Source organism: Watersipora subatra, chromosome 11 (genome assembly GCF_963576615.1).
Source record: "Watersipora subatra chromosome 11, tzWatSuba1.1, whole genome shotgun sequence".
Classification (NCBI taxonomy): domain Eukaryota; kingdom Metazoa; phylum Bryozoa; class Gymnolaemata; order Cheilostomatida; family Watersiporidae; genus Watersipora; species Watersipora subatra.
In genome coordinates this window covers 23,861,396-23,874,981 of record NC_088718.1, presented here as the reverse complement: position 1 = coordinate 23,874,981, position 13,586 = coordinate 23,861,396, and the positions used below count along the sequence as shown (strand labels likewise).

Below are 13,586 nucleotides of genomic sequence, written 5' to 3'. Positions count from 1 at the left end.
GATAGATGTCTTTCAATTTCTATTACAATAGCAGTGATTTTAAATAGACCAACTTGCAAACGACCACAAAATTCTACACATGCAATTAATGAGACAACTAAAATGTTAGACTGGAACTCTCACCAACTGAGCCAATTGGCTAAGTTTTACCATCTCAAAATAAATGTGCCAATTTTGTTTTTGTGCTTTGTGACAAAAGATGCATACAAACAGATAAAACAAACAAGTTATCCCTCAAATTCTGTGTATCTGTGTGTAGTTCGGTATGTCCAGCTATATTTATTAAAATATTGGAATGGATAATCTGTATCGCAGAAGATTTGATTTCAGATTCTCCCATTCACCAGGCAAATGCCCTACCAATTTAGCTACAGCAATATGGATGGATGCATTGGGCGATATATGTCGCTATGTGAGAGAAAATATTCTACCACTCTCCGTTACATCCGTAACGTAATGCTTGCTCAACAGTGAGAGCAAGTAGTTAGTTCTAATTAGTAAGGTTACTCAAGTTAGCCATTGGCAATGTGCCAGGTTTATAAGCTGATTTTTAATATCTGCACAACGCCTGGCATTCCGCTAGTCACTAATCAAAATATAGAGTAGCATGAGATCCTCAGTTTTATAACTATTTATATATTTTGTTACTATAATGCTGCATCGAATTATAATTGCGTTTGCTACAACCACAAATAGTTTTAAGACGTTAGCGTAGTGAGAAATGTTAAATGATAACTTCAATAAACTGGTTGATTTATTTATTAGTGAGCTCATCTTCGTTGCAGGACACCAGACACCGTGTACAATAGTTTTGTAGATGTTTGAGTCAGTTAAAACTGCATCATATACGTAGTAGGGGATTTCTGAAACTCTCAAAGAACTCACTGGCCTTCACTCAAATAAATGAATATCCCAATTCAATTGTCAGCCAATGCCTTGTCTAATTACTGTGATGTAATGCGTTAGAGCTGATTAGTTGGTAGGAATATGCTATGAATAAGCATACAAAGGAAATGCCCTCACAGAGTAATTAAATCTTGGTAAACAGTAGTTAACGCCTCAGTCCGATTTGGGTTCTTAAAAGAGCATCCACTCGTTCTACTTGCGCTATGATATAACAATGCTACGATTTAACAATGCTATGATGTAACAATGCTATGATATAACAATGCTATGATATAACATTGCCTGGTTACATAAAATCATCTAAACAGTGCTGGCATCTTTTTGTGAAGCAGTTGCAAAAATCTGTTTTAAATTAGAAATGGAACATCGGCAGGTTTTTGACTTTTGCAAAACTAGTGCAACTTTCCCTAAAACTGTTTCATAAATTTGTGTCACATATAATGACATTAACTTTATTTATTAGTTTTCAAGGTCAAAATTGCATCGAAAGAAGATTCTTCATTCAATCAGAAACCTCAATTTCTACATCAAGTAAGGCAATATGAACGATGAGAAGACACCTTTAATAAGCAGAGAAAATATTTTAGAGTATAAGCATTGATCAAAATGTACTAGCTCAATAATAAAACCAAAGGTTGTCATTAGACTATTATTGCATAGCAGCGTAAAAGAAACTTAAGACTCAACTCCATAGCCATATAACTTCTAGCTTTCATTATCCATCATCAGTTCGTTTTGGATGCTACCTCTATTTTTGTGATTTGTCTTTCCTCAACCTTTTCTCCAAACCTTTATTTTTGAAAAATAGTATTTTGTAGCTACTAGGGAAATGCTAAAGGTCAAGCTCAAATAAGATAGTTTACTGACCTTGAATCCTTCTAGTAGTTCTTCAAACAGCGAACTCTTGGGGAAGGTAGTTGAAATCGAAGCTAAGAAAATGCCATGTAAAAGCCAAGTTGTTCATGCAGGTATTGTCATGATTTTATTAGTCAAAAATATCAAAACATCACATAATAACGGAAAGAATAGACAATATACTAAAGAAATAGCTTTAGCGGTCTGTATGAGGCAGCTGTTTGAGTTTATACAGTCCTAAAAGCTCAGAGAGTGATCTTCTGCTCTCTTCTGAAGCTTCTGAAGGATAAGCTCGCTCTTTGAGCTGTTGGCTGGCTCGCGGTCGAACCTTTGCTACAAGTTCATAGCCTTCTATGTCAGCAAGGGCTGCTAAGAGAGTGTCATCATCTGCTAGGTTGGCTCTTTTTTCCAAGGTTTTTAGGCTATTAGAAAGCAGCCAGTCTTCTAAAACCAAATACATGTATATTATTGGTCAATATCTAGTGGTCTAGCTCGTACTAAATATTTTCTGTTTGCAACTCACTGGACTTCTTTCTTCCTTTACTTGTCAGCGTTTCGTTAGTTGTCTTCTCCTTATTACAGTTGACTAGTAAATAATAAGACAACTGTTGCCTGTTCAGGAAATTGAACAGGGTTTAAATTCAACCCTTCACGCAAATGTTAACAACAAATATAGTGTTACAAAAACTTGTTTGCTGTAGTATGGATATATTAATATATAAAGCTATATTTATAAATTTAAGTGTTTGTCTGTTTAATCTATGTCCAGTCTAGAGCGATTTTAATATAAACTATGCATGATTGCAGCCCTTAAAATACTAACAGCACACTTGAACTATTAGAAGAAAAAAGAAAAATACGTGTCCAGATTTGCCCAAAACAATGCTTGCAGCTTGATGCTCAGTGAGAGATTATAAGTGTAACGATAAATACGGTATGTGGCGATATTATCTGTGTAACAATTATAAGCAGATCAATTCTAAGCTGTAGCAAAATGGCTGCATGGGTTAGTGGTAATATGCTTCGCTTAGGATCTGTGTATCCGAGTGTTTGGGTTCGAATCCTGTGAAGTGCAATCTATTTTTTTAGCCCTCGGACAGAAAGACTGAAACGGCTCTTATTATAGTAACGATTTAGACTGGCTTAAGTCACTCAAATTCATTGGGTAAAAAATCTTAGCTAATGTCAACTATATTTCCTACCACTATTCGTAAGCTATTTCAAATCTTGAGTGAATGTGTGGCATTATGAGTTAGAAATGTTTTTTAACGGTCTGGTGTAGTTGTGCCTCAAGCTTTCAAATATTTAAATTATGCATTGGCTGGACACATACAGAAATAAACAAACACTTTCATTTAAATGTTAAAATGATAAATGTTGTATTTGTTAAATGAAAATAAATTTTTTGTGCAAAAAACTTTTCATTACCCTTGCGATGCCGGGCATTCAATAGTATATATAATATTTGTATAATATAATAGTACAAATATATAATATTTGTACTATTATACTGTATTATAAGGTGAAATGATGAACAACCTTTAATTTCTTGTCTATCAGCTCTCAATGAACTAGTATTTGTTATACATCCACAAGCCATTCACCGAATGGTTGAGTAGAAAGTGTTCGCTGCACATTGTTGAACGCATTGAAAACTGGCTTATTGTTTACTTTATCTCGCCCATCTGTGGCATGTACAGCAGGTGCTTTCAGGCAAACTGGCATTCTTCAAAAAGTAATTGCATTCAAGTTTTAATGATCAGAACCATATATTTTTGTCTGTAGCTCAAAAATAAAAGGATCTATAGAATTACCAAAGATATGAAATCTTAACTAACAAGCCCCAAACATAAGTAGTGCTAACTAGGTGTCTGTGTCCCTTCTACACAGCGTATTGTTTTTACATGCACATCTTTTGTGGTGATGTTTTAAGAACATGCTGGTAACGTACCGGTAAGTTGGTGAGACCGTGAGACCCGCCCTTTACTAATCGTAGAAATCCTAAAGCTATAGGTAATATCTCAACCATACAAGACTATTTCCTTGTATACCTCTTCTTCTATGCTGTCATCATTAAACAGCTAAGGACTCGGTCAGACTTCAATACCTTTTATACCAGTCCCATCATGTTTTAAACAAATTAATTCTTGAAAGGATTTCTCTAAGATTCTAGTCAGCTTCCCAAAACTAAGTGTCCACTTATTAATTGTCAACGATGTTATAAATATTATTATAAAGATTATTTAAATAACATTTATAATATTAGTACTATGATTGTAGAATGTAATGTTGTAGATACTCCGCGCAGAAATCAGAAGATGAAAGGTCAAACCGGTATACAGACTAAGTTTATAACATTGTAAACTGTGTAAGATTATATATTGTTTATCGGTAGTGAGGTCAGAATATTATAAGAGTAGCTGTAATATCTTATTACTGTTCACTGTATAACTTAATCTAGTGAAACAATGTACAGCTAATGGTCAGGGTAAAACAAAGATTATGTTCACTTTTGGCAGCGAGTAGTTAGTTAGGTGCAGTTTAATATGTAGTGCAGTTTAATATGTAGTGCAGTTTAATATGTAGTGCAGTTTAATATGTAGTGCAGTTTAATATGTAGTGCAGTTTAATATGTAGTGCAGTTTAATATGTAGTGCAGTTTAATATGTAGTGCAGTTTAATATGTAGTGCAGTTTAATATATAGTGCAGTTTAATATGTAGTGCAGTTTAATATGTAGTGCAGTTTAATATGTAGTGCAGTCTAATATGTAGTGCAGTTTAATATGTAGTGCAGTTTAATATGTAGTGCAGTTTAATATGTAGTGCAGTTTAATATGTAGTGCAGTTTAATATGTAGTGCAGTTTAATATGTAGTGCAGTCTAATATGTAGTGCAGTTTAATATGTAGTGCAGTTTAATATGTAGCGCAGCGTGGGAGGTGCAAATGCTAACTTTGAATACTATTGGACAACATTCAAAACTGAGCCTTGAAGCGTGCTAAGCTGGGATTGTACCATTTTATAGGTAGATTTTGGCTAAGTGGAAAAGTGACATTGACAAGGCAACTGGAAAGTTTGTAATTTTATCATCATCTAATTTGTGGTTGTGATGGCTTCAAAGGAATAAAAAATTGGACAAAGATATTAGATAGACATATTTCTCTCTCCTCTACTATTGCCATAACAATAAATGGCTTATCAAATGTTTGAAGGAAAGCTATTTGAGTGTACCAAAGTTACTACAATACCACTGGTACTACAATACCACAGCTACTACATCACCACTGCTACAACAATACCACAGCTGCTAAAATACCACTGTTACTACATTACCATTGCTACTACAATACCACTGCTACTACAATATCACTGCTACTACAATTCCATTGCTACTACAATATCACTGCTACTACAATACCACAGCTGCTAAAATACCACTGCTACTGCAATACCATAGCTACTACAATACCACTGCTACTACAATGCCACAGGTAAAATACCACTGTTACTACAATACCATTGCTACTACAATACCACTGTTACTACAATACCACAGCTACTACATCACCACTGCTACAACAATACCACAGCTGCTAAAATACCACTGTTACTACATTACCATTGCTACTACAATACCACTGCTACTACAATATCACTGCTACTACAATACCATTGCTACTACAATATCACTGCTACTACAATACCACAGCTGCTAAAATACCACTGCTACTGCAATACCATAGCTACTACAATACCACTGCTACTACAATGCCACAGGTAAAATACCACTGTTACTACAATACCATTGCTACTACAATACCACTGTTACTACAATACCATTGCTACTACAATACCACTGCTACTACAATATCACTGCTACTGCAATACCATAGCTACTACAATACCACTGCTACTACAATGCCACAGGTAAAATACCACTGTTACTACAATACCATTGCTACTACAATACCACAGCTACTACAATACCACTGCTACTGCAATACCATAGCTACTACAATACCACTGCTACTACAATGCCACAGGTAAAATACCACTGTTACTACAATACCATTGCTACTACAATACCACAGCTACTACAATACCACTGCTACTGCAATACCATAGCTACTACAATACCACTGCTACTACAATGCCACAGGTAAAATACCACTGTTACTACAATACCATTCCTACTACAATACCACTGCTACTACAATATCACTGTTACTACAATACCACAGCTGCTAAAAGACCACTGTTTTTACAATACTGTTGCTACTACAATACCACGGCCATTGTAATATAACAATAAAACTGTGAATAATTCAAATGTTTGTAACATTTAAATTATTCACAGCATTCAATTTTAATGTTGTGAATAATTCTAGTTGGGTGTAAAATGCGCAAGTGACGAATCTACACTACAACGGGCTAGTCTGGTATCACAGAATATGGATGAGACAGCCAACATTTATATCCAATATTATCCCCTGACACATTTCACCAGAATATTTTAATAGCGGAAAATAATTGTGTAGTAGGGAGTTCCCACTCTTCTAGAATGAAACTTTCCTAATGTTTTTCTTTTTCAGTTTTATTATATTCTTGGTAGAAAGTGAGTACTTCAGCTCACCTATGCCTAATTGTCAAACTGTTTATCACTTAAATATACTCCAAAGGAAATTGGCATAAATATTATGGTTACATTTGCATTAAGTACTTTAAACAAAAACTACCAATTTATCAACAACTAGAAAGTAAGCCCAGGTTGTCTTTCATTGTCCGCTACATAGCCCGTAGTTGAGCAGATCGCCTGTTGTTGGGTAGATATCCCGTAGTTGGGTAGATAGCCCGTAGTTGGGTAGATAGCCCTAGTTGGGTAGATAGCCCTAGTTGGGTAGATATCCCGTAGTTGGATAGATAGCCCTAGTTGGGTAGATATCCCGTAGTTGGATAGATAGCCCTAGTTGGGTAGATAGCCCATAGTTGGGTAGATAGCCCGTAGTTGGGTAGATAGCCTGTAGTTGGGTAGATAGCCTGTAGTTGGGTTGATAGCCCATAGTTGGGTAGATATCCCGTAGTTTGGGAGATAGCCAGTAGTTGGGTAGATAGCCCGTAGTTAGGTAGATAGCCTGTAGTTGGGTAGATAGCCCGTAGTTGGGTAGATAGCCCTAGTTGGGTAGATATCCCGTAGTTGGGGAGATAGCCAGTAGTTGGGTAGATAGCCCGTAGTTAGGTAGATAGCCTGTAGTTGGGTAGATAGCCCGTAGTTATGTAGATATCCCGTAGTTGGGGAGATAGCCAGTAGTTGGGTTGATAGGCGTAGTTGGGTTTTTAAAAGGCTGCTTCTCAAGAAGCGGATGGAATTGTGAATCTTAGTATTTTTAACAGAGATGGTGGATGACACGAAGAGATGACACGAAGAGATGACACGAAGCACATGTGAGAGAAGTTTGCATAGAATCAACTAAAAATTATTGAAACCTTTTGAAACCCTTTAAAACTCTTTGTCACCCTTTAAAATCTTTTGAAACTCTTTTGAGACCCTTTGCAACTTTTTAAAACTCTTTGAAACTTTTTGAAACCCTTTAAAATCTTTTGAAACCATTTGAAACCCTTTAAAATCCTTTTAAAACCCTTGAAACACCTTTGAAACCCTTTGAAACCCTTTGAAACCGTTTAAAACCCTTTGAAACTCTTTGAAAGCCTTTGAAACCTTTTGAAACCCTTTAAAATCTTTTGAAACTCTTTGAAACTTTTTGAAACCCTTTAAAATTTTTTGAAACTCTTTGAAACTTTTTGAAACCTTTTAAAATCTTTTGAAACCATTTGAAACCCTTTGAAACCTTTTAAAATCCTTTTAAAACCCTTGGAACCCCTTTGAAACCCTTTGAAACTCTTTGTCACCCTTTAAAATTTTTTGAAACTCTTTGAAACTTTTTGAAACCCTTTGAAAACCTTTGAAACCCTTTAAAATCCTTTTAAAACCCTTGGAACCCCTTTGAAAACCTTTGAAACCTTTTAAAACTCATGGGGTTTAAGTAGACTAATAACCATGCGCAATGAAAAAGAAGAATTTATTAATATAGGTATTACTAGTTGAATGCCTGGCATTGCACGGGTAATAAAAATATCTTATGCGCAGAAACTTTCTTGTTCGTTAACACGCGCAACATTTACCATTCTAGCTTTCATTAAAGCTGTTTGTTTATTTCTGTGTGTGCCCAGCCAATGCATAATGTTTAAAAGCTAATCTATATATATATATTTCTCAAAGTATGCCCGTATGTATGCATTCCGGCTATAGCTATTAAAGTACGTATTGGAATAAAGAATCTGTACTTTGGGAGAATCCGTACCGTGGGATATCTTACATGTCACAAGGCTTCTATGTCACATAAAAGCCTTGTGACATATGAACCCATGATGACAGCTCATCGGCTATCTAGGCCTGAGATAACTCAGGCCTTCCTACCAAAGGCCTGAGTTATCTCAGGCCCTACTGTTCCCCAGTCCAATGCCCTACCCAATAGACCACAGAAAATGAGTTGATAGCTTGCCGATATAAGTCACTATGTGAGAGCACATACCCAACGGCTTTGCATACCATGCAGGGTGATTGTAAGTGATTGTCATCAGTTAGCTTACTAAAACTTTTCATTGGCGTTGTGCCAGGCTAATAGCAAGTGGCAGGCAACTCTCATTATTTGTAATTGTTTATAAGCTGATTTTTATTACCCAGGCAATGCCGGATAGCACAGCTAGTTCATAAATATTTGAGAGCTCAAAGCATAGCTAAAAGAGATTGTTGAAAAAACATTTCTTACTTCTTATGCTACACATTTGTTCAAGATTTAAAACAGCTTATAAACAGTGGCAGATAATGTAGTTGCCATTAGCTAAGTTTCGTTAGCCAATGACATTATTACCGAAATGAAATTGAAATGATGAAATATAAAACCTAGCAGAGTGTGTGACAGAACGCAAATGACGTACTGAAAGTCAAGGCTGACCTAAACAATTCCAGTGAAGTCAAGAAGAGCATTGGCTAGTTTAGTCCGAGACTGCTAGGGTACAATCTGTACTCAGGATAGTGATGGGTTAAGCTCAAGAGGTCAAGAGGTCATAGTTAGTGTTGCATCTTCTCCTATTACGGAAGACCAACTTTCAGGCCTATTTACTATCAGCATATAAATAAATGAACATAACTTCTTTTTAATTGTCTATTTAATCAGTTTTAAACAAAATCTGCTTCAAGTTGTTCACCAATTCATACAGGTAACTGTGTTAACAACTAACACGGAATAACTTTTATAATTGCACTTAATAGGCTGGGAGAGCACTGTAATAGATACTTGCATGTAAGTATCACACTCCTTGCCTACTCATTTACTGACAGATCAAGTTTTTCTTTTCAAATATTTATCTTAGCCTCGACGAGTTACACTTGAAAATTTTATTTAAACCAACGTAAAACCCAAGCTACAAAAACACAAATCACTCGGCACCTTTGATATGGTCTTTTAAATAAGTGATGCTTCAACTTCCATTCGATGGCAACTGTTTTCAGCAGCAGCATTCCTTGCGTGATGGGATTTTAATTAAAGGACATGACACTTGCTCTTAAGAAATAAAAGTTAAGAGATAAGAGATATACTTGCACTGACATGGCGCAATGAGTGATGGAATAGCTGTTCATGACAACTACTGCGTGCAAAACTGGCTAATCCTCTCCGCTGATGAACACTCCCGTTTAGAGCATATTAATAATGCGATTATGCATCATGTGAGAAACACATGATAAATTGATTTTGGGAGCCTGTCACTTTCAACTCATGCAAATCCTACTTCATTTCCAAGGGTGATAACCCTTGCATGCAAGCAGATGCAATTGGCTGAGTGGTCTTACCTAGAGATGTAATTGGCTAAGCGGTCTTACCTAGAGATGTTGATTTCTCTTTTTTAAAGAAGTCCGTTCGATGAGACAGACCTGAATCCTCTTTTGCTAGGCTATCTTCATCTGATTGTGCAATAAAAGCTCGTTTGCCAAAACCACTAGCTAAAACATTAAACTCGTACAATAGAAGCTATTTAGTGGCGTATGGTACAACAGAAGTTGGCATTTTATAGTAGACAGCATTTAAATCTTTATGGAAAGAGAAAGTGGTTCGAGTCAAAGGGTCCATGGCAAAGTAAAGCAGAAACATAGGCTGAATAAAAATAAAAATTGAAAGAGGAAGCGATAGAGCAAGATAATATTATGAGAAAATAAACAGAACGCCCCATCACTAGAACTAGTACACACAAGTGTTAAGCAACAAGTATGATTCAATAGAGACTTGAATGCAATCTGTTTACTATACAATCTCTCTTTTCACTATACAATCTCTCTAGTCACTATACAATCTCTCTAGTCACTATACAACCTCTCTATTCACTATACAATCTCTCTAGTCACTATACAACCTCTCTATTCACTATACAATCTCTCTAGTTACTATACAATCTCTCTAGTTACTATAAAACCTCTCTAGTCATGATACAACCTCTCTATTCACTATACAATCTCTCTAGTCACTATACAATCTCTCTAGTCACTATACAACCTCTCTAGTCATGATACAACCTCTCTATTCACTATACAATCTCTCTAGTCACTATACAATCTCTCTAGTCACTATACAACCTCTCTATTCACTATACAATCTCTCTAGTCACTATACAACCTCTCTATTCACTATACAATCTCTCTAGTTACTATACAATCTCTCTAGTTACTATACAACCTCTTTAGTCACAGTCTAACCTCGCTAGTTACCATATAACTAACTATATAATCAACCGATTTGGCTGATTTGGCTATTTCCTTTAGCTACTTTAAGTCAGCTAAAAAGTTATCTTTTCATTTTATGCTGCCAGCCCACTAGCATGACGTGGTGATAGTTATTAGATTGACTCTTTAGGCTCTATCCTCTTTTTTCATTTCCGAGAATTTCGCTGTTCCTCCCTCATTCACTTCCTATTTACTCATCTCGGATATCCTATAGCCCTTACAAGCATTGTGAACGTACAAAACTAAGTGAGTAATCACGTCACCAGGGAACCTTTTCACAGTATGCAATGTAAAGCGTACGACAATTCCGTCAGCAATGATATTTATAGAGAATAAAAGAGTTTTTTGATGTGTAGGAGTGAGACCAGTCGGAGTGAAAAAATTCCAATAAACAAACAATGAAGTTCTGCGGCTGTCATGATCGACTCGTATCAGGTAACGGCTTGCTTTCAGGGTCTTTGTTTATGCACTGCTAAATGGCTAGAGAAGGAAAATATAGTATACATGAAAATAGTTTCCCAGAATTCACCCCTTTATCAACTGACAACATTAGTGTTTACTAAGGTAGACTTTTGTTAGGTTTTCCTTACATTGGTTACTAATTACCCTTAAAGCAGAACAAAGATGTAAGTTTGACCAAGTCAAATACTTTCTTCTGTATTACATCTTTTTCGCATAAATTATGGCTGGAGAGAGTCAGGCTATAAATACCCTGCACATCTTACTGCGGGTGTTTTAATAGCGCTTAAAACAGATGAACATCAGTTGGAACTCACCTAAACAAGACTGTCGTAATCCTTTAGGCCAACTGCTGCAATCCCAAGCTGAAACCAGCAAACGAGACCCATATAAATGGTTTAAAACAATGAATAACGATTTAGGACAACAGGATTTGTTCTAATGTTTTTGTTAACTACTACTATTAACTACCACTATTAACTATTACTATTAACTATTACTATTAACTACCATTATTAAATATTACTGTTAACTACAACTATTAATTACTACTATTAGTTATTGTTATTTACTCCTATCTTTTAACAACAAAGTCTGTTCACAGTAACCTGATTATTATAGTCTACGTGTAGTTGCTATCACTTGTCTATAAATTCTATGTTCGCAGCTATCATTTTACGCTGCTCTGCTAGAATACACTTTATAAACAGTGTGCCTAAGACACACTATATATTAGACTCTGAACATACACCTACAGTCTTTATATGATCTATAGCGGTGTGTGTATGGTATGTTTACAGTTTGTCTAAAATACTTTATCTACCATATTACGTGTTTATTGGTCTGTCTATAATCTGTGTTTTTGGATTAATTTACTATAATAGTCCATATCACTTGTTATGTCTTTATGCTTAAGATGTAAGAACTTCAGGCATATAAAAAGGTAGCTATAACTTTTTATAGCTACCTTTATACCTGTATACACCTCTATATACCTAACCTTTTTAGAGCTCTTGAGTTTTGTAAAAATTATTAATAAAGATATATTTGGCCTTACATAGTGTTTTTATCATAAACTTCAATAACAAAGTCCCCACTATAGTGTATATACCACTATACACTATACACTACTGTACATAATGTATAATAGTGCATTCGTTCACATGTTCAAAGCCAAGGTTGAAGGTTGAGATAAAATATTGCTTTACATCGGATTCAATTTATTGACATTTAACAGTGCAATACTCTACAATATTATAATCTAATACTCAACAATACAATACTCTAATACTCTACAATACAATACTCCAATACTCTACAATACAATAATCTAATATTCTACAATACAATACAATAATCTAATACTCTACAATACAATAATCTAATACTCTACAATACAATAATCTAATACTCTACAATACAATACTCTAATACTCTACAATACAATAATACTCGACAATACAATAATCTAATATTCTACAATACAATACTCTAATACTCTACAATACAATAATACTCGACAATACAATAATCTAATATTCTACAATACAATACTCTAATACTCTACAATACAATAATACTCGACAATACAATAATCTAATATTCTACAATACAATACTTTAATACTCTACAATACAATACTCTAATACTCTACAATACAATACTCTAATACTTTACAATACTCCAATACTCTACAATACAGTACTCTAATACTCTACAGTGCAATACTCTAATACTCTACAATACAATACTCTAATACTCTACAATACAATATTCTAATACTCTACAATACTGTATTTTAATACTATAATACACTAACAACTGCGAGATTCAACTACCCAACAGCAATTCTGAATAATTGTGGATATACTTATTTTTGTAGTTCACTGGCTAGCCTAGCAATCCCACAGCACACTACACTGTCAGGGTATTAGTGTATTGAAATTGATGCCAACTGGAAAAAACAGTCACTTGCACAAAATTTTCATATCGATGGTTAAGAATTTCAAACGTTTTAAAGAACTGCAAACTCATACACCCAACTTTTTACAATATCTACAAGTAGAAATATCTAATATTACAAGCTTAATACCTGTTTTCTTTTTACTACAATATCTCTGAATAACTTGAGAAATCTTAAAACAGCACCAGAAACAAGAGAATGCTTCTCATACTCACCATTGCTGGCGGATGAAGACTCTATCAGTGCTATTGTAGATATTGTAGATATAGTGATTAGAGGGAAATACCAAATCTCCATGTCGACAGCTTCTCTCTCAAGAGACACTACGGGAATCTTCTTCACGAATGACAGAACGCTTTAAACGACCTTCTTATATAGTCTTATATAGTGTTTTTATTTCATTCTTGAGTGAGAAGAGCGGGTGGATCTTATCGACTTCTCATACATTATGAGCCAGTTATCATAGACTTTTGTTTGCGTATGAATTCAAGCGTAGCCTGAGGCATTTACAAAAGATGCATTCATGTTGTGAAGTTTACACTCGGAAGCTTTTAAGCCACGAGTTCAATA

At 35.1% G+C, this 13,586-nt stretch overlaps 1 protein-coding gene across 1 annotated transcript; it reads right to left on the bottom strand.

The window, feature by feature from the left end:
* Positions 1–1,871: 1,871 nt before the first annotated feature.
* On the bottom strand, positions 1,872–13,348 carry LOC137408815 (uncharacterized). The gene is made up of 4 exons (XM_068095399.1): positions 13,232–13,348; positions 11,371–11,418; positions 9,701–9,820; positions 1,872–2,205 (listed from the first exon to the last, which is right to left on the bottom strand). The coding sequence occupies exons 1-4, from the start codon at positions 13,311–13,313 to the stop codon at positions 1,958–1,960; spliced, it is 498 nt and encodes a 165-aa protein (XP_067951500.1). The 5' UTR covers positions 13,314–13,348; the 3' UTR covers positions 1,872–1,957.
* Positions 13,349–13,586: the final 238 nt, after the last annotated feature.

Excerpts from the sequence above, each read along its gene's own strand:
- LOC137408815 (XM_068095399.1), bottom strand. The coding sequence starts at position 13,313 with ATGGAGATTTGGTATTTCCCTCTAATCACTATATCTACAATATCTACA. Across the intron at positions 11,419-13,231 it reads GTCTTCATCCGCCAGCAATG|CTTGGGATTGCAGCAGTTGG; the intron begins GTGAGTATGAGA and ends TGCTGGTTTCAG. Across the intron at positions 9,821-11,370 it reads ATTACGACAGTCTTGTTTAG|CTAGTGGTTTTGGCAAACGA; the intron begins GTGAGTTCCAAC and ends TTAATGTTTTAG.